The 27137-nt window shown below is 40.5% G+C and overlaps 1 protein-coding gene across 1 annotated transcript in view; it reads right to left on the bottom strand.

Moving 5' to 3' along the window:
* LOC126482089 (uncharacterized) overlaps window positions 1-22870 on the bottom strand; it is a 31458-nt gene extending 8588 nt beyond the window's left edge. The window contains exons 1-2 of the mRNA XM_050106065.1: window positions 21468-22870; window positions 19860-21361 (exon numbers count right to left, since the gene is read on the bottom strand). Coding sequence (XP_049962022.1) covers window positions 19860-21336 — 1477 coding nt within the window. The 5' untranslated portion in view covers window positions 21337-21361; window positions 21468-22870. The remainder of the gene's footprint in view (window positions 1-19859; window positions 21362-21467) is intronic.
* Window positions 22871-27137: the final 4267 nt, after the last annotated feature.

Raw genomic sequence — 27137 nt, 5'->3', positions numbered from 1 at the left:
TGCCAAGCGTTAATAATGTTAAAAACTTGTGCCTTATTCAGGGTGGTGTTGTAGTAACTATGGGACTATTTCTTAAAGTATCCTGTGGTATAAATGAAGTACTGTCTGTTATTTAATGGGGCCGCCATATTCAGGTTAAAATTTGGCTGGCATGACCAGGAAGGATTGAGAATTCACACTCATAGCACTGGAAGTTCTAAAACATAACGAAGTAGTTTTTTTTACGTGTGAAATTTCATCATTTTTTTCACTTACTAATGACAGCATTTGTTGATATAGGTACACTTTTCTTCATAAGTAAGAGAGATTCTTCTTCTGTGTTCAAGTGTGGCATTGGTGGTATTCCTCAGAATAAAACGTAATTGTTTAAATATTTTCATGCCAACTGCAAAGCTGTCTCTCCCTCTCTTTTTGCAGACGTATATTTAGTCCCTGTGACATCTTCAATATATGTATGTGACAATATTCTGCAACATTAGATGTAATAACTCTTGATGCAGTTTGTATTCAATGACAAAGGGTATCCATGTGCCCCAGATGGGAAGGAGGATGAGAGCTGTGGGTATTTCCAATGTGACAGGAAGCGCTTAGCCCATGGCCATGCCGAGAGCTAGTGTGCTCCCTACCCTAGTCCCTGCTCCCGTTGGAAGAGACCATGTACCCGAGTGGGTGACTTCTTGCCTCTTGCACTTTGGAAGACTGATTGACTGGACTATTTATTGTCCAATGATCTACAGTTACAGCACATGCATTAATAAGCATGAGTTGCGAAGTGTAACTTAACCCCACATTGCTGCACCTTCATTATTTCATGAAGTGTATTTGTCTTCACCAAATATCATCACTATCGACACATTCCTCAGATGCTAATATACTCCTTCTCCTCCTGCACAGACATCTCGTCCATAGTACACAGTAAACAACTACGTCTATCCTCCAAGTCCACCAGCTAGACACAGACTGAGTCCTTTTCTCACCATTTTGCCCCCAGACCGGCATCTTGGATTATGTCATGGGAGGAGTGGGAGAGTAGAGGGGGAGGAACGACAACGCCCTCTGGTGATGGTGCTGTGAACTATGTCAATTGGGCTCGGGAACTCATGGTGAACACACTGGATGGAGTTACTGCCTATGACAACTCAAATTGTTTAAATAGACAATGCATACATAATTAAGAGTTATGTTCATCCTATCTGGCAGCCTAACACAGATTGAGTCCTTTTCCCCGCAAATTCCATGGGGGGCAGGAAGGGTATTGGGGAGAGGATGGGAGACGGAGTTAGGTTAGTGGAGATAGTCCAATTCACCTATTTTCCCACCAAAATTTGAACCTCCAGCCATGACATCACTGTGACATTGCCACATCTATGGGCACCATCTTGGGTCCACCATCTTGAATAAATTTGGCAACAGTGCAGTGTGTTGAGGCACTGGCTTTGCCTTATCGATTTTCTGACAAATGACACAGGCTCTGATAAACTGTTGTGCATGTCCCTTGAAGTTAGAATAATAACATTATCTGGATATTTTGCCTGCAAATTTGTTAATACCAAAATGCCGGAGTGGTGTGTATACCAGATAAAATCGTCTAAATTTCCTGTTGATATACAGACTTACCAATTGTCCATTTTTATGTCCTGTCTGAAGAATAACCCTTCATCCTGCAATTGATAATGTAAGTTAGATGTGCTCATGGGATCTGCCTTGACTGCCTCTTTTACATTTTGCCATGGTGGATCTGCATCCTGCTGTTTTTCTATGTTCCTACTAATGTTTAAGAATCATTGTCTGTAAGCATCATCTTTTATCAACAGTACTCGGAATCCTGTTGATCGCTCGACATTCTCTGCGAACTCTGACAGACCCAGTGGAAGGTGAGACAAAGCATCTGCAACAATGTTTTCCTGTCCTCTGGCGTGGCGAATTTCGAAATCATAATTCTGGAGCACCAACATCCAACATGACAGTCACTCGAGCAATAATCGCTTGACACTAGGAAACTTAAAGCTTGGCTGTCACAAAGAACTTCACATCCATTCCACGTACGTAATAATGGTACTTTTTGAAGGCCCACACAACGGCCAATGCTTCAACCTCTGTCACTGTATAGGCCCTTTCACATTCTGAAAGCACTCTGCTTGCAATCCCGATAATTCGCATTTCCTTCTCGCCTGACGATTCGTTGGTCTAGAAAAGGCAAGCGCTTAAACTGTAAGATGAGTTATCTGTTACAAGACAAAAAATCCTTACTCATGGCCGCGCGGGATTAGCTGAGCGGTCTAGGGCGCTACAGTCATGGACTGTGCAGCTGGTCCCGGTGGAGGTTCGAGTCCTCCCTCGGGCATGGGTGTGTGTGTTTAGGTTAAGTAGTGTGTAAGCTTAGCGACTGATGACCTTAGCAGTTAAGTCCCATAAGATTTCACACGCATTTTTCCTTACTCATGTCAGGGTCTTGTAAAATATCAGAATATACCAGTGACTGATTTTATCAAAGTCATCTGTACACACATTAGTCCATCACCAACGGACATTCTTCTTTAGAAGACTCAGTAGTGCCTCACTATTGAGTAATTTCTTGAGGATGAAGTGCTTAAGGAACGAAGCAAGTTCCATAAAAGCTTTGAGTTTTTTCTTGTTTCTTGGGTGTGAGAACTGTTTCACGGAGTCCATTTTTTCCCATTTCTGGTACTATACCTTGGGGCGAAATTATATGGCCCAGGAATTTTATTTCATGCCATCCGAACTTACACTGAAGCACCAAAGAAACTGGTACAGGCATGTGTATTCAAATACAGAGATATGTAAACAGGCAGAATACGGCGCTGTGGTCAGCAATGCCTATGTAAGACAGCAGTTGTTAAATCGGTTACTGCTGCTACAATGTCAGGTTATCGAGATTAAAGTGAGTCTGAACGTGGTGTTAGTCGGTAGATGAGTGATGGGACACAGCATCTCCGAGGTAGCGATGAAGCGCCGATTTTCCTGTATGACCATTACAAGAGTGTACCATGAATATCTGCAGTCCAATAAAACATCAAATCTCCGACATCGCTGGAGCCAGAAAAATACCCTGCAAGAACGGGACCAACAATCACTCAACATGACAGAAGCACAACCCTTCCGCAAATTTCTGCGGATTACAATGCTGGGCCACCAACAAGTCTCAGCATTCAAACCATTCAACGCAACATCATTGATATGGGCTTTCGGAGCTGAATGCCCATTCATGTACTTTTGATGACTGCATGATACAAAGCTTTACACCTCGCCTGGGCTTGTCAACACCAACATTGGACTGTTGATGACTGGAAACATGTTGCCTGATCAGATGAGTCTCGTTTCAAATTGTATTGAGCGGATGGACATGTACGGTTATGGAGACAACATTGTGAATCCATGGCCCTGCATGTCAGCAAGGGACAATTCAAGCAGCTGGAGGCTCTGTAATGGTGTGGGGTGTGTGCAGTTGGAGTGATATGGAACTGCTGATACATCTAGATACGACTCTGCCAGGTGACACATACGTAAGCATCTTGCCTGATCACGTGCATCAATTCATGTCCATTGTGCATTTCAACAGGACAGTGTGATACCCCACATGTCCAGAATTACTACAGAGTGGCTCTAGGAACACTCTTCAGAATTTAATCACTTCCACTGGCCACCAAACTCCCCAGACATAAACATTAATTACACAGGTGTGCAAAAAAATATTTTTTGAAAATTGATAATTGTTTTTTATGTACTTTTCAGATCTGATTTCAAAAATGCAATCCATTTTTTTCTATCACAACGTCAGGTGTTCTCACAAAGAAGGGAGTATTTTTGGATATACTACCAAAATTTAAGCAATTTATCACATTTTGTCCCACTTTATAAATAAAAGTCCTTATAAAACGCTTTCACTTTCTGTCGAAGTTTCTTTTATTCCTTTTCTGGCTGTTGACTCGTTGAGGATCATCTCTTTTTATCACCCAGCAGTAGTCCACTATTATGTTGACATTCCATCTTCCTTGACTTCGTCTTTCCGTTTCTTTGATGTCTTGGTGCAATCTGTCGCCTTGTTCTTCACTTACATCACCAAGGTTTGCAAGGAAGTAGTGAAGTTGTGAGGAGCATACTCTATTTTGAAACGTGCCATAAGTCCAGTAACATCACTGCAAAACATCAGTAATAAATATCCTTTTTGTTTTTCAAATTGAAACCTCGTACGGTGCAAGAACAAAAATAGCAGTCATCACTATGATTTTTGGGTTCCCTACAAACCATTGGCATTCCAAAACGTAAGGACTGCTTTTTACATTGAAACCATTGCCTCAGTTCTTCAACACACACTGAACAAACTTTGTGTGGTGCCCAAGGCTTATCTTGATCGCCTAACTTTATACCAGAATAGGCGAAATATACTTTTTCAACAAAATCGAAAATGTTCCTGTGTTGCTTTTTAACGGTATAATTATCACAAATGTAGCAGAAGCAATCTGGCGAGTTTATACATCCTCTGCTAGCCATTGTCCATAAAACAACTTCACAACATAAGAAAACAGTCACTACTTTACAGCTCTAGTAACAACAACATGTGAATAGCACAGAGTGAAGAGGTACTGTGAACTGGAGGACAATAGCAGAAGCTCACTGCTTGGTGATGGCAGGGTAAGGGGCAGTGCAACAGACAGGCACTGACATGAAAATACTGCTGGTATAAAAACAGCTAAGTAACAGTTTATGGAGATCTTAAAAGCCAAAACTCAAACTCACTAGAGTGCTGAAATATCGAAAAAAGCCAAAACTAGACAAGCAGTTTGTGAAATAACTGTAAGTGGTGGAATTTTTTCACTATTTTTCCCAGAATCAGTGTTGAAAACACTAAAATCACTTAATAAATTTGAAACAATTTTTATCTCGCAGACCTGTGGTAGCATATCTAAGATGCCTTGCAACATGCTGTTCAGAAGAGATCTGCATCCCCTGTTACTCTTACGGATTTATGGAGAGCCCTGCTGGATTCATGGTGTCAATCCCCTCCAGCACTACTTCAGTCATTAGTAGAGTCCATGCCACGTCAAGTTGTGGCACTTCAGGATGTTCGCGGTGGCCCTACACGATATTAGGCAGGTGTACCAGTTTCTTCAGCTCTTCAATGTACATTTCATTATGCTGGCGGTTACTCCTGTCTCCGCAAACTTAGCCAACACTTTGTCAATCAATTCTAAATATTCCTACCAAGTGTTAGTAACAATAAGCAGATTGTCGACATAAACTGTCACACATGCTAATAGCTCAAGTCTGAGCACTGCATTGAGCACTGTGATGAACATAAATGTGCTTACATTCAAATAAAAGGGCAGAACTCTAAACTGGTAACTACTACCAGTGCATACGAACGAACTGTATTTCTCCAATCGTTTGGACAACTTGATTTGGCAGTGTGATGATCGTAAATCGATCGAGGTAAGGTAGTTGGTTTCAAAGAATTTCTGGAGCTGTTCTCACAGGTTCTCAGGTCTTGCCCTGGCGTTCACGATGAGTTTATTGGTGTCGTGTGCATCCAGTACCAAGTGAACGCTATTGTCAGGCACCCCAGTCTAGCATATTTGGTAACTCCTTCATCATTGCCTCTTTCTGAGACCATGATACAGAATACACAGCACAGCAATAGGTCTGATGTTTGTAGACTTGCGTGCCGTATATGTTTCCTCGTATCACCCCTGGTTTTTCCAAAAATACCATGTTGTAATGATGGAGTAAGCTTACTAGCGCTTGCTGTTGTTTGGTGCTTAAGTAGTCTGATTCTGCTACTTTAGCCTGCGCTAAATTATCCACATTACATTCTTCTTCGTTATGGGCAACCTTTATATCACAATCATCTTACAGTGAAGGGTTGTTATGCAAAAAGAAAACGTAAGGTTGAACACATTTTATCTTGATATCATGACAGTACTTACCATGAATGTCAATCGTTTTTACAAGATCCAGTACAATCTTTTCTCCATGATCTGTTATGCAAATAGACCACGTGAGAGGTCGATCTGTGTCTCCTTCTCACACATAAAGTCCCATCGCAAGATCACAAGAACTGGCAAATTATTTACTAATAGAAAAGTGCAACAAATGTCTCCTTTTCTGACAATGACCGCAGCCTGGACCTGGTGTTTAATCACATGGCTTTTAGCATTAACAGCCCCCACAACTGTAAAATTTTGTACGGGGAATACAGGCAAATGCTTGACCTTATTGATACATTTGAAGAAGCTGTAACCTATAACTGAAATAGATGCTACTGTATCTATAACTAAATGCACATCAACACCATAGATGGAACCATTAACTGCAGCTTGTATCACTTTCACTTGGTCTTTCGTACAATTATGGGTTTCCTGGGATAACTCCTGCATCTGGTCATACCCGTCATTGTATCGCAACATGGCTAGTGTCTTTGTGTTATGCCTTCGTTCTGTGCTGCGACCGACTAACAGAGGCCTACAGGGGTCACCCACTGTTTGACAGCTGCGAATGTGAACTTTCCTCATCTTCTGTCATAACCATAATGCGTACACTGCGTGACTGCATCTGAATCGGTGATGCCCATGTTTGCGGCGACTGCCTATGTTGCACTTGACTACTGTCTGGCATCGGTATCGCCAGCATGTAGTTTACATTGTTGTTATTCGCAGCTTGGTAGTTATTAATCATCGCCATTACATTTTTGCCTACTGTTATTGTTCTGAGTGTTGTTTCTGATATTATTTTGCCTGAAACCGCAGTTTCTGCCTTCGTCATCATTATGTTAATTATTATTGTTCCAGTTGTTATCGTCTGATTTCCACCCGAATGAGGTCCTAGGAATCGATTACTGACAGGAAATTCTCCAGGTCAGTATCAGGAACTCTGACTGATTTCTCTCGTGCATTTATTGTAAGACGAGCTTTTAATATCCTGAGAACGCCTCTGTGAGAGATCGGTTCATCCCAGTATCTGGTCATGTTAATATATTTCTCGAAGTATTTTCTGAGATTTAGCACATTGGGAGTGTATAAATCTGGGCTGTATACAAGCTTCCTAGGATGTTCCAACATACATGTCGACTAGAACCATCCAACAAAATTTCTCAAAATCCAGAAATGTATTGCATGTCTCTGCAACTTGGAGTGCCCATAGTGATGCATCTCCAGTGACATGTGTGATGACAAACTGAATTTTCTGGCTTACTGTCCACGATTTTCCCAGAACACTTCTGAAATTCTTTATGAATACCACCATGTGAGCAGCTCCTGGTCGTGTGGTAGCGTTCTCGCCTCCCACACCCGGGTTCGATTCCCGGCAGGGTCAGGGATTTTCTCTGCCTCGTGATGGCTGGGTGTTGTGTGATGTCCTTAGGTTAGTTGGGTTTAAGTAGTTCTAAGTTCTAGGGGACTGATGACCATAGATGTTAAGTCCCATAGTGCTCAGAGCCATTTTTTAATCCACCATGTGAATATTCTTATCATCATTGTTGAAAGTTTGGAACTGATGATGTTTGATTAAACTTTCCTCTTGCAGTAAGTTTGTCCAAATTGGTATGCCTGGCTCTGTGTAAGACATACTTCGGTTTGTCTTGTAGCCAGTGTTATTACACAGCACTCTTTCATCACTCGTTGGTCCATACATAGGCGTAGCTATTTGCATATTACCATACCGAGGAACAGTGTGGCTTACATAATTTCGCTCTGCATTGTTTTCATTACGCGTTTGTCTGTCAGGTTGTCTGACCTGCAGCTGTCGATTACCTTGCCACGTGGGGAAGATAGACTGCATGATTTCCCTAATATTGTCGCAGAAGAACGTGAGTAGCACCGCGGTGTAGTGGTTATGATACTTCACTGTTGCATGGAGCAAAACTCACCTGGACTGTACAATTTTAATTTCTATATTCAGTTCGAGTACATTCTAGAAGTATCCACAAATGTCAAAGATCATTTTACTGGAATGTTCTGTAGCTGTACATATATAATGTATGTGTACTGGCCGGAGGCAGTTCGCTCTGCGCTCTTGTATGTGCAAGTGCTGAATAAACCTTCGTTAAGTGAAGTTAGTGTTCATCATTCATCTAATTACACCTTCTTCTACATGGCATTATTCTGGTGGAGACGCTGGGTATTGGAACCTGTGATAGCGCATATTATCGACGACACTGTGACTCCCATCAGGCCACGACCGAGCCGCCATTTACATGGCGAGAAACCCGAGTTCGAACCATATTCAACAGATCGCAATCTACTGGAGACAAGAAGAAGAGGACGTTACGATGACAGCAACTATGTACCAACACATGAGATGTCCTTCCGGGTTCTCTGGTGACGATTGCCAAGATCCAAACAAGTGGCTGAAGGTATATGAGCGCATAGCCAAATTTAACAAATGGGATGACACCGTGTGTTTCGCTAACGTATTTTTCTACTTGGAGGGCACTGCCAAGCAATGGTATGAGAACAACAAGGAGAAGTTCACCAGCTGGGAAGTATTACAGGCGGAACTGCGCAAGTATTTTGGCGAGACACAACGACAGAAGTGCAAGGCTGAAGATAAATTAAAGTGCAGGGCACAGCGTCCAGGAGAAACTACAGCATCTTACATTCAAGATGTCTTGGAGCTGTGTAAAATAGTGGATCATAGAACGAAGGAGGAAGATAAGGTTGCACATCTCGCAAAGGATGTTGCCGAGGACATGTATCCAGACGTACTCCTGAAGGAGGTTTCGACAGCAGCCGACTTCATAAAATGGTGTCAGTATATCGAGACAATGCATCAAAAAAGAATTACATGCAAGAAGTTTGAACGGCTTCCAAGCATCGTATCGATGTGTGTGATGGAGGAAGCAACTGATTTCACAAGTGTTCTTTATCAGATAGTGAGAGAGGAAGTTCAGAAGGACTTGGATTGCACGGCGAGCAAAACACCGAGATGCTTCAAGAGTTCATAAGGGGGGGAGTGGTAAAGACATTGAACCCAATCTCTCTTTCTTCATTTCCCTTTAAAACGGTGAAAAAGTCGAGACCCAGGCGGAGTTTTGTTCCTATAATGCCGCTAGAGGAACCTGTTTGGACACCAAGGAAGACTGACGTCTGGAGGACCCAGGATAACCAGCCAGTATGCGGACGACTGGGACATGTGGTGCGCTATTGTCGAGATAGGCAGCGGATATTTGATGACACCTGCGCCAGAAGACAGCAGGCTGATCTTAGCCGACGCCAACTCTGGGACGACGATGATGAACAAGAATATGCGGGTGCAGGACGACATAGGTCACCATCGCCGCAAGCTAGCCGCTGGAGAGGACGGTCCCCAACATGCTGATCAAGGTCTCAGTCGCCGTTTAGAAGCTCGAGCCGATCACTTAGAGGCCGCAACCTGGAAAACTAAAGAGTGCAACCTTCCTTGGAGGTGAGGCCGCCGAACAGAAAAATCCTCCTCCGTCGATCACTACAAAAATGATAGGAAACTACGTCGATATCCTCATGGATCGCCGACCAGCCCAAGCTCTGTGGACTCTGGAGCATTATATTCAGTGATTTTGGAGAAGTACCGTCGCCAGTTGCAGAAAACCATATTTGTCGACAGCAAAACATCTCTGCTGAAGGTGGCTAATGGGAAATATGTAAAACCTACAGGAAGATGTACCATTCATGTGGGTATAAGTGACCATACACAGCCCTTAGAATTCATCGTCTTACAAGAGTGTAGTCAAGATGTCATTCTCAGATGGGACTTTTTGAAAGCTTCTCAAGCAATTATAGATTGTGGTCACTGGAAGATTATGCTGGATGAGATGACATACTGTGGCCAGGAAGATGCGCAGCTGAGTGTGTGGATGCTATGTGTGGTAGATGAAGTGATCATTCCTGCAGTCAGCTCTAGAAAGGTAACTGTCACGTGTCATGCCATGCATCAACCCATGGATCTTGTAGTGGTATGTAAGAGAAGTTCACCTCTTTAATCACTTCCGAGGACTTTACCCACTACATCACAACTTTGTCCTGTGTCATATATCTCCTGAAGCCTTAAAATGCCAATAACTCATTATCTAACATTTAATACCAATAAATTATACCTTTCTGACAGATCTTCATTACGCTACTGTTTAGAATAGCACTCAGTTATAGGACATACCATACGTTATAATGTGGTTATAATATAAAAACATATCGAATACGAGCTTGACGAAATCCAGTATGGCCTCACTGGGGCACTTCAGCCCAAGGATACGTATATAAAGACATTCAACACTTTCCTGGTTAATTTATGCATTGTTTTTTTTAAGTAAATGTGTAAACAAACATTAAAACTTCTCATTTCAGAATTAAATTTTTCAAATCTCGTAAACTGTAGCTCCGAAGGTGAAAAAACTTTTTCATAATTTCAGTCACTCGCGTTTCGAAAATGCGAATTTCTAATTCAACAACTCTGACAGCACTATTTTCACCATGTAAGTCACCTTGCATAATTTAATTGAAAATGTGGTACCGTAATTGGAAAGCCTGACAATGAATCGAAGTAGATACTCTGAGACTTGTATCTATGTCAAATTTTATTTTTGTATGACAGATACCTCATTTGGCAGTCATCTACAGTTTTATACTTAAGAAAACATTACTGTACAGAAACTAGTGCAAAATTCACTGAACCTTCTACATACTACTTGTTGTTGTTGTTGTTGTTGTTGTGGTCTTCAGTCCTGAGACTGGTTTGATGCAGCTCTCCATGCTACTCTATCCTGTGCAAGCTTCATCTCCCAGTACCTACTGCAACCTACATCCTTCTGAATCTGCTTAGTGTATTCATCTCTTGGTCTCCCTCTACGATTTTTACCCTCCACGCTGCCCTCCAATGCTAAATTTGTGATCCCTTGATGCCTCAAAACATGTCCTACCAACCGATCCCTTCTTCTAGTCAAGTTGTGCCACAAACTTCTCTTCTCCCCAATCCTATTCAATACCTCCTCATTAGTTATGTGATCTACCCACACTATCTTCAGCATTCTTCTGTAGCACCACATTTCGAAAGCTTCTATTCTCTTCTTGTCCAAACTAGTTATCGTCCATGTTTCACTTCCATACATGGCTACACTCCATACAAATACTTTCAGAAACGACTTCCTGACACTTAAATCTATACTCGACGTTAACAAATTTCTCTTCTTCAGAAACGATTTCCTTGCCATTGCGTCTACATTTTATATCCTCTCTACTTCGACCATCATCAGTTATTTTACTCCCTAAATAGCAAAACTCCTTTACTACTTTAAGTATCTCATTTCCTAATCTAATTCCCTCAGCATCACCCGATTTAATTTGACTACATTCCATTATCCTCGTTTTGCTTTTGTTGATGTTCATCTTATATCCTCCTTTCAAGACACTGTCCATTCCGTTCAACTGCTCTTCCAAGTCCTTTGCTGTCTCTGACAGAATTACAATGTCATCGGCGAACCTCAAAGTTTTTATTTCTTCCCCATGAATTTTAATACCTACTCCGAATTTTTCTTTTGTTTCCTTTACTGCTTGCTCAATATACAGATTGAATAACATCGGGGAGAGGCTACAACCCTGTCTCACTCCTTTCCCAACCACTGCTTCCCTTTCATGCCCCTCGACTCTTATAACTGCCATCTGGTTTCTGTACAAATTGTAAATAGCCTTTCGCTCCCTGTATTTTATCCCTGCCACCTTCAGAATTTGAAAGAGAGTATTCCAGGTAACATTGTCGAAAGCTTTCTCTAAGTCTACAAATGCTAGAAATGTAGGTTTGCCTTTTCTTAATCTTTCTTCTAAGATAAGTCGTAAGGTTAGTATTGCCTCACGTGTTCCAACCTTTCTACGGAATCCAATCTGATCTTCCCGAGGTCCGCTTCTACCAGTTTTTCCACTCGTCTGTAAATAATTCGCGTTAGTATTTTGCAGCTGTGACTTATTAAACTGATAGTTCGGTAATTTTCACATCTGTCAACACCTGCTTTCTTTGGGATTGGAATTATTATATTCTTCTTGAAGTCTGTGGGTATTTCGCCTGTCTCATACATCTTGCTCACCAGATGGTAGAGTTTTGTCATGACTGGCTCTTCCAAGGCCATCAGTAGTTCTAATGGAATGTTGTCTACTCCCGGGGCCTTGTTTCGACTCAGGTCTTTCAGTGCTCTGTCAAACTCTTCACACAGTATCTTATCTCCCATTTAGTCTTCATCTACATCCTCTTCCATTTCCATAATATTGTTCTCAAGCACATCGCCCTTGTATAAACCCTCTATATACTCCTTCCACCTTTCTGCCTTCCCTTCTTTGCTTAGAACTGGGTTGCCATCTGAGTTCTTGATATTCATACAAGTGGTTCTCTTTTCTCCAAAGGTCTCTTTAATTTTCCTGTAGGCAGTATCTATCTTACCCCTAGTGAGACAAGCCTCTACATCCTTACATTTGTCCTCTAGCCACCCCTGCTTAGCCATTTTGCACTTCCTGTCGATCTCATTTGTGAGACGTTTGTATTCCTTTTTGCCTGCTTCATTTACTGCATTTTAATATTTTCTCCTTTCATCAATTAAATTCAATATTTCTTCTGTTACCCAAGGATTTCTATTAGCCCTCGCCTTTTTACCTACTTGATCTTCTGCTGCCTTCACTACTTCATCCCTCAGAGCTACCCATTCTTCTTCTACTGTATTTCTTTCGCCCATTCCTGTCCATTGTTCCCTTATGCTCTCCCTGAAACTCTCTACAACCTCTGGTTCTTTCAGTTTATCCAGGTCCCATCTCCTTAAATTCCCACCTTTTTGCAGTTTCAATCTGCAGTTCATAACCAATAGATTGTGGTCAGAATCCACATCTGCCCCTGGAAATGTCTTACAATTTAAAACCTGGTTCCTAAATCTCTGTCTTACCATTAAATGATCTATCTGATACCTTTTAGTATCTCCAGGATTCTTCCAGGTATACAACCTTCTTTTATGATTCTTGAACCAAGTGTTAGCTATGATTAAGTCATGCTCTGTGCAAAATTCTACCAGACGGCTTCCTCTTTCATTTCTTCCCCCCAATCCATATTCCCCTACTATGTTTCCTTCTCCCCCTTTTCCTACTGACGAATTCCAGTCACCCATGACTATTAAATTTTCGTCTCCCTTCACTACCTGAATAATTTCTTTTATCTCGTCATACATTTCATCTATTTCTTCATCATCTGCAGAGCTAGTTGGCATATAAACTTGTACTACTGTAGTAGGCATGGGCTTTGCGTCTATCTTGGCCACAATAATGCGTTCACTATGCTGTTTGTAGTAGCTAATGCGCACTCCTATTTTCTCATTCATTATTAAACCTACTCCTGCATTACCCCTATTTGATTTTGTATTTATAACCCTGTAATCACCTGACCAAAAGTCTTGTTCCTCCTGCCACCGAACTTCACTAATTCCCACTATATCTAACTTTAACCTATCCATTTCCCTTTTTAAATTTTCTAACCTACCTGCCCGATTAAGGGATCTGACATTCCACGCTCCGATGCGTAGAACACCAGTTTTCTTTCTCCTGATAACGACGTCCTCTTGAGTGGTCCCCGCCCGGAGATCCGAATGGGGGACTATTTTACCTCCGGAATATTTTACCCAAGAGGACGCCATTATCATTTAATCATACAGTAAAGCTGCATTTCCTCGGGAAAAATTACGGCTGTAGTTTCCCCTTGCTTTCAGCCGTTCGCAGTACCAGCACAGCACGGCCGTTTTGGTTAATGTTACAAGGCCAGATCAGTCAATCATCCAGACTGTTGCCCCTGCAACTACTGAAAAGGCTGCTGCCCCTCTTCAGGAACCACATGTTTGTCTGGCCTCTCAACAGATACCCCCCCCGTTGTGGTTGCACCTACGGTACGGCCATCTGTATCGCTGAGGCACGCAAGCCTCCCCACCAACGGCAAGGTCCATGGTTCAAGGTCACAAACTGATCCATTTATATTCACCCATCCACATACTGATCCCCATCTTTTAATAAAAATACTTGTCATTTGATACATTGATCATTGGCAATGGGTATTACAGTGTTGTAAAAATTTAAAATGTCATCTATAGGGCCATTTGTGAAAGCAAATTAGTGGTATCCCAATCTTCAGTAATGCCAGAACCAGAAATAGTAGGCATCTTCACATGCCTTACTGCAGGTTATCTAAATCATAAAACAGCAATGTAGTGAGTATGAAGCTGTTTAACAAACTGCCTCTAGAATGGGTAGAAGCTTAATTTGATTTATTCAAGCACAAGTAGTACAGTTGGTTATCGGTAAATCCTTCCTACTCACTTCAATGTATGAGTATAAATACCACAGTGATAACTGCTGGGTGAGTGTACCATAATTTCCTTAATAATTTCTATTTAAGATGTACTACACAAATCGTTTTAGCTTGAATATTTTACTTTGTGGAAAATCTGTTGTAACATATTGTTTTTCAATTTGTGTAAAGCAGTTTTTGTATACATGCTTTATTCATTTTTTAACATTTGTAATTTGACTGACTATTGCTGCAATAGCTAAATGACAATAAAATTCTTTTATTATTCACTATTTAATGTTGTCCCAGAGGACAGAGGTAGCAAATTAATCTGTAACAAAGCCTCATGTTTACAGCTGCACCATATTGAAGAGAGCATAAGGGGTCCAATACATAACATTTACCAACAAGATGTATGGTATAGTGTACATGAAATAAAAACAGAAAATAAAAATAAACATTTATTTCACATCATCTTCCCAAGCCTCAAACAGTGAAAATATACAACCACAGTATAATTTAACATTTTTTTCAATCTTTTGTACACAGTTACTTTTTTAACAGTAGTTTCATCATTTCTCCTCACACAGCACAGCAAAACAATAAGCAATTCATGACTGAATCAAGTGAGTGTGTATTTTTACAGTGAAATGCATAAAAAAGATTGCTGGGAATGTTGTGGGATGCTATCTTCACAAGTACATTTCTCTGATTGGTCTGTTCTAAAAATAAAATTTCCTGGCCTTTCAGAATTTTCTGTAGAGTTAAATAGACATATGTCACACTCACTACTACATCATCTGCAGGATATGTCAACCCTCCTCTGTCTTTTACCATAATGAAATCATCACCCTCCTTCATTTCATCTGTTGTAAGGAATACCTTACAATATTCACAATGGTTTTTTTAATAGCTTGGTGTGAGCAGTAACCTGCTATGTAATGCAACAGTGGCCAAGTATTCTCATCTATTCCATCAACATCATTTCTGGGTGTATACGTGGACGAGGAAACAAAAAATTCCCGGATTTCCAAGCTAAAAATACACTTTCTCCCGGATGAAAATACAATTTTTCCGTGGTAAGTAACAGTATACTTTTCCTCGGAACTGTAAAACTTATCAATCCTTTAAATGGTTGTGGTTTTATACACCGGCGTAGAATTTCCCGGCACTTTAGAAAACGAAACTCGGAGGAAAAACCACGTTTTGGAAAGATGTCTGATGTGCAGCAACATGTACACTGCATATTTTCGTATTGCACGAAAGTATGAATTCGAATTCCACCAAATACCGCATGTTAGTTTCCGAAGGATTGAAATAGAGACTGTGATGCACTTTTGTAAGCCAGTCGTAGCTCATGTCAAGAGACCTCACCAGCCAATGACAGGATATTCAGAGCATAGGATACGTGGTGTAATCATCCAATAGCAACATCACTGTTAAGTAGCGCGAACACACAAATTGGAAAAGATAGGCCTAATGGTTTAAATTAATATACATAGTGTTGCTACAAGAAAAGAAAAGCTTTCACGTATAATATTGGTCTCTAAGATTAATAAGCTGCAAGAGAAACTAAGCTTTCACACATAATGTTGATCTTTTTTGCTTGCGTTACACTTTAAGATACAACACACAAATGCGCCAGCAAAATTTTTAACAATGACATAAATGTCTGATCTTCAGAGCTCAAAAATATTCGAAATGGTCATCCTCAAAGATTTGATTTTTGAATGAGAGTCAAACGCTCTGCGATTTAAGAAATTTATCGGACGTTCGCGCGCAGAGTTCATCTTGCGTAAAAGGAAATTTTGTTTGAAAGTAACGCTTTTCAAATAACCATTCGGAATATTTTCCCGCGACCTGTTAGGAATAGATTGGTTTCAGCAGTTGCCAGAGAGCGCCAGATAAGAGGCGACGCCGCGCTTGCGCAGCTATGATGACCCAGGAAGCCCTTACCATTGTACGTGCAAAACATGAAAAGATCTTACATTGTGTAAAAAAAAAAAAAAAAAAAACATTAGAGGATACTCCAGGACCATTGGAATTTTGTGAGCCATTCTAAAATGCATGATTCGGCTTAAAGTGCACATTCGTATGTCCGGATTCAGATGTACATTTTCTTGGAGTACCAGTACTGTATTATTTCATGTTTGGTTCTTTACTATAGCATAATGCCATACGCTCTAGAAGATGAAAACGTGCACTCGAAATGCAGCGAACAGTTGAAACTAGCCAATAGTGTGCAATTAAACACTTCGTTTCAAATAAATTGACTGCCTCAGCAGAAAAGGTTAATAAAAGTCAAATTTCTTTAACAAACCGACAACAATAACTTCATTGTTCTGCAAGGCGATTAACACTTGACTGTCAGAAAGATGGCAACAAAACAAAATCTGAAATTAATAACATATTTCAGCCTTCCGTAATTATGTGAATGTATTTTAATTCACTTGATAGCTCCCGGCCACAGAAATCCGTTTTGTTTTCGTTTGACGTGAGAGCAACAAACGAAGAGGAAACAGCAAAATCAGTTCATGTAAACACGGGTCACGTGGAGACTACCACCTCCCGACTACAACTCAGACTGCTGTGTGCATCAGGTCCGGATCTATGATAGTTCCGAACTGGGGCAATATTAGATAGTGGCGCTACCCCACCCTCGAACGTTTGAGGTAGGACGCCAAAAATTTAAAAAATCGACTTTTCAAAAATACCTTCATTTTGTAGCGCACATCTTTCTGAAGAGGGAACGTAAGACATGTTATTTGGTCTCAAGTGTACCATAGTGCAGTGCCGCGCCTCTTCACACAGCATTCTTCCATCAAATGTCTCTGTATTTCACTCTGTGGGACTGAAACGTGTCATATTTTGTAAAGGGGCCATCCATATATATTCAGGCCAGGGGAAATTAAAATGTCCTGTGGTGCCTCTCCTGCTCGCAGACTACTGTTTTGACATCCTGCCCCTCTTAAAAAGAATCTTGCAATTAATACTGGATGGGATTATTTGTAACTGGCAGACAAGAACTCTTCAGAAAATCTGCAGTCTTAACTGCCTATTAGCTAGTAACTTGCTGTTGTGTGTGACATAAAATTAAATACAGGATACATAATACGAGTAAGGATAAGAGACAAGCAAGACAGTAAACATTTCTTCAATCCTTGAGTGCTAGGTTGTTTTTCAATGTAATCTTGCCACAACTTTATGTGGCGTACTTTCTTTTCTGGGAAAGACTGTTACCTCATCAAAGTTCGTCAACATTTTGCTGCATGAAAAAATGAAATGTCGTTGTCTACTACTAGAAAAGCTGTTAATACAAATTGTACCTAAGACTGGTGTGGTTCTTCGATCTGGTTACGTGTATTTTGTCACTGTCTGCTAGATAAAACGAAAGAGGCCTGCCTAATATTGCAGCAATTGTTACACACACCAAATAAACGAGACTGTTTTGACAGAAAAAGTCATTTTTATAACATGACGGAATACAATTCACGAAGTACCAATATCAAATGCCTATTAGGCCTACTAAAAGCAAAAAGTTTTATGTTTGGAAATAGTTCCACATTTCACTCATATTCTCTAGCTTCTGAAGCTTGAGATCGAAAAATAGAACGAAATTTTTATATAAATTTGGAATCGTCACATTCTTCCATAATTTGTGAGAGTCTGTTTCTTCTCCTTCCTCATTCTAACAAACAATCTTGTCGTCACTAATTCTGTAACTATTCCTGCCAGTGTCAAAACTTATTCTCTGGTTAACTTCACTAACCCTGCCACAATCACCGGATTAGTTATCCCACATTTATTCTCCGGTTAGGCGTTATAACGTGTTCGTACAACGCGTTTTCCGTGCTACTCCCAGAATAGAACTTTAGCGGCTGCTAGCCGGGGACTGTATAACTGGCCCTTAGTAGTGTAGTGGTTTGGCCAAAGATTTTCTGTCAAAATTTCACTGTCTTGGATGCAAGGAGAAGATAATACGTAATCTTTGTTGCCTGTTATTCCTGTTAGTCGTTTATTTCCGCTCTGGTAGTCTGATTCTATGGAATTTGCTAGTAATTATAACAACACTGATAATTTACAAACCCAGTCAGCCGCATAAAAAGTGATTGACATTCACCCGTTCGACTTTATTCCGCTCAGCCCGTATAGACCTGTCCCCTTTCGTCTGCAGGAAAGTTTATTTCTAGATGTGACGTGGATTCCCCTGAAAGAGACATCACTTACACTATGGACGCGTTCAAAAATCAACTTCTGGTTCATTCAGAAATCAACTTTAGAATTTGTTCAAAAACCAACAGGGATGTGTTCAAAATCATATGAGTAGTTGATAGACCAAATTACGCTGAATGCCAGGCGCTTTGTGAAAAAAGGTCTTTTTCCTCAATAATATTAATTCCCCCCCCCCCCCCCCCCCTGAAACTGCCGCCCGGGGCAGATATCCCAGTTTGTCCCCGGCCCCTGGTTCCGTGCCTGTTGCGCATATGTGAATCTGGCAGCTTCCTAAAGCCTTGGACACATTTTGCTGTCGGCAGACGCTTGTATGAGCACTGTGCTTTGTTGTTGTATTGGTGCATTTCCTTTGCAACTCAAGTTCTATTTTCGTTTTTTTTCTCTCGTTCATTTTTTATTGCTGCAGTAGCGAGATACACTAATATTCTTTGTTAGAGTATTGGTTTTTGCCAGTCAAAGTTACAAAAATTTAACTGAAAACTAAAACAATGAAAATTTCCCGGTTTTCTCCTGGATGAAAAAATTCCTGGGTTTTTCCCGGATCTCCCAGGTTGTATACACCCTGCATTTTCATCTACTGCTACATTTAAAAATTATGATATTGATTTTCTTTAATCCCTGAATTTCAGTATGAGTAGAAAAAATATCAGTGGTCTTAATAACAACATCCCCAACTACTTTTGACTGAAGCACAAGGGAAAACAGACTGTGCCCTTAGGTTTTGTTCAGTTTCAAAAACCTATCTTAGAGAAACATGATAATTTCCCCCACATAGCTGGTGGTATTTGCCGAACCTGTCTTCTAAACTGTCTGTCTGTATGAAACTTCCTGGCAGATTAAAACTGTGTGCCCGACCGAGACTCGAACTCGGGACCTTTGCCTTTCGCGGGCAAGTGCTCTACCAACTGAGCTACCGAAGCACGACTCACGCCCGGTACTCACAACTTTACTTCTGCCAGTACCTCGTCTGCCAGGAAGTTTCATATCAGCGCACACTCCGCTGCAGAGTGAAAATCTCATTCTGTCTGTCTGTACTTTTCCTAACAGCAAATAGGATCTGTTTTTCTCAGAAAGCCAGTAGTCACTGAAGTCGATCAAAGCAACAGTTGTGTGTTTCAAAGCGCTGTCTGTCTCTCGAGTAAGTTTTCTTTCATCACTACAATCTTCCCAAGAACATAACCATGAGATGAAGCACTGTAAGAATTCTTGTATGTGATGGGAATTACTAGTCACAGGTTCTTGGAAAATGTTTCTTAACCTCTGTCCCTTGAGTAATGTTTTTACATTTACAATATCCCACCAACGATTTATTATTTTTATGAATGTTGCAGTACTTTCCCAGTTGCTAATTGCTTTCTTTGAACCAAATGTGTCCAAAGCAACAACTGTCGTATCATTGAAAATACGCAATACTAACTTGACATTTTGGCGCTCAATTGAGTTAGGAAATAGAGACTTCAAAGTTAAGGAACTGCCATATTGCAGCAGTTCATCTTTTTCTATTAAGTGTAATTCTTTCAGTGCTCCAACAGATGACAAACCTCCCTTCAAACTGTCACTGAAGTCAAGAAAACACAAGATCTGCTCCTTTTGTTTAAACCAGTTATTGCAGATACACTTCAAAATATGGACAGTGTCCAAAAAATAATACAATGGGCGATTTGGAGAAGATTGTACAGGGTGATCATACTTTATTTTCACATCTGGAGGAGTAGAAAACTTAGACACTACTTTCTTATTAATTGCATTATTGTCTGCTACAATACCAACCACCTCAATTTCAACTGCTTGTAATTTAAGAATGACTGTTTTAATGTAAGAGAACAGAACGTCACCCTGAATAGTATGAACTGGCAGAATAGATACCACATCTTTGTAAGGTGATTCCATGCTCTGAACCATAAAAACATAGGCACTGGTTGCACACAAAAATCTGTCAGTGTTAAAGGCACATCCTACAACATTTCCAGCGTTGTAATCAAGCTGAGACTTCAGATGAATTTCATCCATCAACAGGAGCACAGTTTTATCGTCTGAGGATAAAGTACTTACTTTATTTGTGATGTAGCTCATAAACTGATCACCCTGTTGCTCAATGACAGGATTTGTTGAGAGTGTACTACAAAGCCTTGAAAGGGTGTTAGGACTAGGCATACAAAAACTATCACTGTTCCTCAAAAATTTGTCAGCATGTTGGCTAATAGAATGTAATAATGACCACATTATCATAGAGTTAGTATCATACCTAAATTGAGTTGAACTTCTGCACTTCAAAAATGAAATCTGTTCCTTCAAAAATGTAATTTTAGTTTCGTTTCCTGGCAACTTTTCTAATAAATTTTGCAATAACTGGTCAATTAAAGACAAAATGTTATCTACAGGAGCCTCAGAACTACTATACAGAAGGTAAATGTTCTTAAGAACATCACTTACCACCTGTATGTTGTTTACTTTCATGGGAAATTTCATGTTTCCAATACATTTCATTTCAATATCATTACTGAAGACACTGAGTAATAAACCACTGCTTATAACTACTTGGCAAAAAATTTTTGGGTAAGGATTATGCTTTAGTAACACTAGGCTCACACTGTCAGATTTGTTCATCACTACCCAGTCACTGTGCTTTTTACATTCACTCAACTTCGTTTTCAGTTGTTCTAAACTATCGAACGATATCGCATCAACCATTTTCGCAAGTGTGTCCACACTCTCTTGGATAGCAATTTGAAGAGCACGATTTTCTAAACGCCCCCTACGAATTTCTCGGTCCTCTCGTACTGCAGTTTGATGACTCGACAAGATAAGCATCCAGGCAACTTCGATGGGATAGCATCTGAAAAATTAATAACGAAGCATGAAACCGATCTCACAGCTTACAAGTGAAATAAAGGTAGTTCTTATGCCACTGTACTTTACTAAGAGTGTGTTTCGTAACTCACTTTTTCTCTAGCGTCGACGATCCAACGGTGCTGTCAAGAGTGTACCAGTTTTCGGGTCATACATGCTGGTACTGCTTAAAATATCATCTTTATTGAATTGCAGTTCACATATCTAAAAACAAGCATACAGTTCTCTTTAAAACATATAATGAAAATTAATGATGTATGAGATTATAAATACAGTCTTCTGTTTACTGTATTTTGTTCAGCTGGACTACATTTCAAGTAACGACGTCACACTAACCAAACACACACACTGATACTTACAACAGAGTGCTTACTCGGTGTCCAGTCTTGTCTGTCAACAGCCGATAACCATTTTCGTCTTAAATTCTCATCAGATGGAAAATAAAATACACTGACTTTAGGTCCATTATCGTAATTGCCCCTGCAATTCGGCATACAACACATTTGGGGCATTGTAACTGAGTATAGATCAAATAGCCACTCACAATCAGCACAAAGTACAATGTGGAAATGCTTCGAATCACGTGTGTCGGTACCTAGCTTCTCAGATCCCTGCCCGTGACGTCTTAGGCTCCTTGTTCCTAGGTGGCATTGACTGGAGACGTGCAAAGTGTTTTGCAATTACTTTGGTTGAGTATCATCTCATTTTTGGAGGCTACTTTTTTACGTTTTTCTTTTTGTCGCACTGCTTTAGGAAACTGATGTCTGCGTACAGACTTTCAAATCCAATAAATATACGTAAAGAAAATCGAACATGCTCGGTCCATGAACTCCCTTTGTCAGACAAAAGCTCATACATATGCTCCCAGGCATAAAATCTGAATCTCCCGCTATGTGACCGGAGTGCAAACACAAACAGAATGTGTAACATATTTGACAATACTCAAATATATTGCCATCATTTTCAGGTCTTGAATAGGCCTACTCACTGAGTATGACGTCCTCTGCGGCTTGACATTAAGAGTTGTGAGCCCCGCTAACTTCAAGTCCGTTTTCGCGCAATACCAGCATACTCCATATGTGAATTTTCGTACACTTCCTGAATAACGTTTCACTTTCCTTTGTTTTTCAACTTCGTCACTGTTTTTTATCCATGACGTAGCAGCACACTGCTCAATAAAAGAGAAAATCACAGACTGAGAATACAGGGACTGAGTTTCGCACTGTTCGGTTAACTGTTTGGTCGCTACAGAAGTCAGCTGTCGTCAGTGCTACTGCCGACCTATACAAGATCTGTTCAAAAACCTCAGGAATTGTGTTCATAAAATTTCGTCAACGCTTACCTTTTACTTATTGTGCATGGTCTCCTTCAAAATACTCTCCTCCACAATTGATACACCGCTCACAACGTCACTTACACTTCCGGAAGCATTCTTGGTACACCTCTTGCTGGGTGGTGTGAAACACCGCCTGCAAATTTTCTTGTATCTCACCTATCGTTGCAAATCTTTACCCTTTCAATGGGGTTTTCAACTTTGGAAATAAAAAAAAAACATCCGCAGGAGACAGGTCTGGAGAGTACGCAAGATGAAGCACCGCAGTGATTTTGCTTTTTGTGCAATAGTTATGCACCAATAGGGATGAATGTGTAGGTGCACTATTGTGATGAAAGAGCCACCAATAGTCTAGAAACATTTCAGGCTGTTTCCTTTTCACGTTTTCTCGCAGGCGGTGCAACATGTACCGACAATACCACTGCCATGTGGGATGGAATTCATAATGGACTAATCCTTCAAAGTCAAAGAAGACTATCAGCATGGCTTTGACATCTGACCTGATGGGCTTTTTTGGCCTTGCAAAATATTTCTGACCCGTTGTGAAGATTGAATCTTGGTCTCAACTCACAACTATAGACCCCATCTCATCACCAGCTATGATTCTCTTAAGGAACATCTTGTTCTCACTTGCACAGTCCAAAAGCTCTTCACAGATTGCCAGGTAAAGATCTTTCTGGTCTTGACTCATGAGCATGGGACGAACTTGGCGGCAACACGATGCATTCCAAGGTACAGTGTCAGGATTTCATGACATGATCCAACTGAAGTGTCACATTGTTCCGCAACTTCTTGGACAATCAGCCTTCGATTAGCATCACAATTTCATTGACGTTCCTGATTTGTGTGTCATCGGTAGAAGTCATCTTGAATGTGTGTCATCTGTAACTTCTATCCGGCCATTTTTATACTGTGTGAACCGTTTGTAACACCGAGTACCGCTTAAGCACTCATCACTGTGGGCTTCCTGCATCTTTGGTGGGTCTCTGCAAAAATTTTCTTGAGTTTCACACAAAATTTAATGCAGGCACGTTTCTCCACTAACTCTATCTCGAAATTATCAAAGTGTGTGACACACCATTCTACTCAGTACAAGACTGAACAATAACTAACAGACATACAACAATGAAACTTCCGGCAGTTACACATTAGACACAGGCGTGTGAAGGGATGCCAACCACATTTCACTCCAATGCACCGTTGGCAAGAAATTGCAAGTGTTCCGCAATTTTTTGGACAGACCTCATATGAGCTAGTTCTGTGCATAATGCCTGCCGCAGCAAACAGTCTTTAGGACTTGCCAAGTTGCTGGCACTGAATTACACTGTCTCCCAGAACATCTCTGCAGCTGCAAATGTCCTTCTCCCACTACTCTCAGAACTCTCGGCAGCAAAAAGTTGTGGCGACTAAACAGTACCAATACTGCCAAATTTGAATGCACTAAGCAGGGTGGGAAATCAAAGACAGGGGACCTTGATATACTGACTAAACCAGAGGTTGTAGAGAGTTTGAGGGAGAGCATAAGAGAACAATTGACAGGAATGGGCGAAAGAAATACAGTAGAAGAAGAATGGGTAGCTCTGAGGGATGAAGTAGTGAAGGCAGCAAACGATCAAGTAGGTAAAAATATGAGAGCTAGTAGAAATCCTTGGGTAACAGAAGAAATATTGAATTTAATTGATGAAAGGAGAAAATATAAAAATGCAGTAAATGAAGCAGGCAAAAAGGAATATAAACGTCTCAAAAATGATGTCGACAGGAAGTGCAAAATGGCTAAGCAGGGATGGCTAGAGGACAAATGTAAGGATGTAGAGGCTTATCTCACTAGGGGTAAGATAGATACCGCCTACAGGAAAATTAAAGAGACCGTTGGAGAAAAAAGAACCACTTGTATGAATATCAAGAGCTCTGATGGAAACCCAGTTCTAAGCAAAGAAGGGAAAGCAGAAAGGTGGAAGGAGTATATAGAGGGTCTATACAAGGGCAATGTACTTGAGGACAATATTATGGAAATGGAAGAGGATGTAGATGAAGATGAAATGGGAGATACAACACTGCGTGAAGAGTTTGATAGAGCACTGAAACACCTGAGTCGAAACAAAGCCCCGGGAGTAGACAACATTCCATTAGAACTACTGATGGCCTTGGGAGAGCCAGTCCTGACAAAACTCTACCATCTGGTGAGCAAGATGTATGAGACAGGCGAAATACCCTCAGACTTCAAGAAGACTATAATAACTCCAATTCCAAAGAAAGCAGGTGCCTACAGATGTGAAAATTACCGAACAATCAGTTTAATAGGTCACGGATGCAAAATACTAACGCGAATTCTTTACAGACGAATGGGAAAACTGGTAGAAGCCGACCTCGGGGAAGATCAGTTTGGATTCCGTAGAAATGTTGGAACACGTGAGGCAATACTGACCTTACGCCTTATCTTAGAAGAAAGATTAAGGAAAGGCAAACCAATGTTTCTGGCATTTGTAGACTTAGAGAAAGCTTTTGACAATGTTGACTGGAATACTCTCTTTCAAATTTTAAAGGGGGCAGGGATAAAATACAGGGAGCGAAAGGCTATTTACAATCTGTACAGAAACCAGATGGCAGTTATAAGAGTCTAGGGGCATAAAAGGGAAGCAGTGGTGGGGAAGGGAGTGAGAGAGGGCTGTAGCCTCTCCCCGATGTTATCCAATCTGTATATTGAGCAAGCAGTAAAGGAAACAAAAGAAAAATTTGGAGTAGGTATTAAAATCCATGGAGAAGAAATAAAAACTTTGAGGTTTCCCGATGACATTGTAATTCTGTCAGAGACAGCCAAGGACTTGGAAGAGCAGTTGAATGGAATGGATAGTGTCTTCAAAGGAGAATATAAGATGAACATCAACAAAAGCAAAATGAGGATAATGGAATGAAGTCGAATTAAGTCAGGTGATGCCGAGGGGATTAGATTAGGAAATGAGACACTTAAAGTAGTAAAGGAGTTTTGCTATTTGGGGAGTAAAGTAACTGATGATGGTCGAAGAAGAGAGGATATAAACTGTACACTGGCAATGGTAAGGAAAGCATTTCTGAAGAAGAGGAATTTGTTAACATCGAGTATAGATTTAAGTGTCAGGAAGTCGTTTCTGAAAGTATTTGTATGGAGTGTAGCCATGTATGGAAGTGAAACATGGACGATAACTAGTTTGGACAAGAAGAGAATAGAAGCTTTCGAAATGTGGTGCTACAGAAGAATGCTGAAGCTTAGATGGGTAGACCACGTAACTAATGAGGAGGTATTGAATAGAATAGGGGAGAAGAGGAGTTTGTGGCACAACTTGACAAGAAGAAGGGACCGGTTGGCAGGGCATGTTCTGAGGCATCAAGGGATCATAAATTTAGCATTGGTGGGCAGCATGGAGGGTAAAAATCGTAGAGGGAGACCAAGAGATGAATACACTAAGCAGATTCAGAAGGATGTAGATTGCAGTAAGTACTGGGAGATGAAGAAGCTTGCACAGGATAGAGGAGCATGGAGAGCTGCATCAAACCAGTCTCAGGACTGAAGACCACAACAACAACAACAACAACAACAAGCAGTGTGGGAGAACATACATATGAGTTGTGTAAACATGTGTTTAATGTAGTTGGGTTTGAAACTCCCAAGAATGGACTACAATGTGAGAAAACGCGCTAATGACCAATTCCGCTGTAACTGAACAGTAGGTTTTCAAACTGTTAATATATTTTTCATTAAAAACATTTTCTTTAGGTTTTGTGTGGCTCAGTAGAGCTTCATTTTCAAGAAACTCTTAATGTGTAGGAGCTCTTGCAGTGACTACAGCTTAACTTGTCTATTAGTTAGTTTGCAAACTCTCTGGAAAACAAGTTATGCGCTTTGCAGTATGCAGATTATGGGTTGTTCTTTATTCAACACATTATTACTTACAACTCCTTTGTTGATCATTTGGTATCTTTCACACAACTTAATCTCAATTTTACTCAATGGCAAGTTGAACAAAATGTGCAATTCTTGAAATAGCTTGCCTGGGATATTTCAAAATAAAATCTTTAAAGATCACAATGGAGTTTCATAGTAAAGCATAATTTCTTAGCACTTTGGAGCTTACATATAAATTGTACTCCGTATCAATATTGTAGTAAGCTATTAAAGTACATTCAATTTGTTTCACTTATGGTACTCTTTCTTGCAGTTAATGATATGCCACTTCAAGTACCCAGCTAAGTTCTGTATGAACTTGTTTTATTTCTATCATTACACAAAAATTACAAATAATTCATGAGAATAAATATTTATTACTCTGTTCATCATAATGACTAGAAACAAAATGAGAATTCATAAGAAGTGGGCTCTGGAATGCTGACGAAAACACAAGTTGTTTTTAGCAAAGCACTGGGTTACTATTTATGGAACTGCCCCCCCCCCCCC

The sequence above is a fragment of the Schistocerca serialis genome, chromosome 5 (genome assembly GCF_023864345.2).
Source record: "Schistocerca serialis cubense isolate TAMUIC-IGC-003099 chromosome 5, iqSchSeri2.2, whole genome shotgun sequence".
Taxonomy (NCBI): Eukaryota; Metazoa; Arthropoda; class Insecta; order Orthoptera; family Acrididae; genus Schistocerca; species Schistocerca serialis.
The sequence above is the reverse complement of the archived record's forward strand: the minus strand, read 5'-3'. Positions and strand labels throughout refer to the sequence as shown.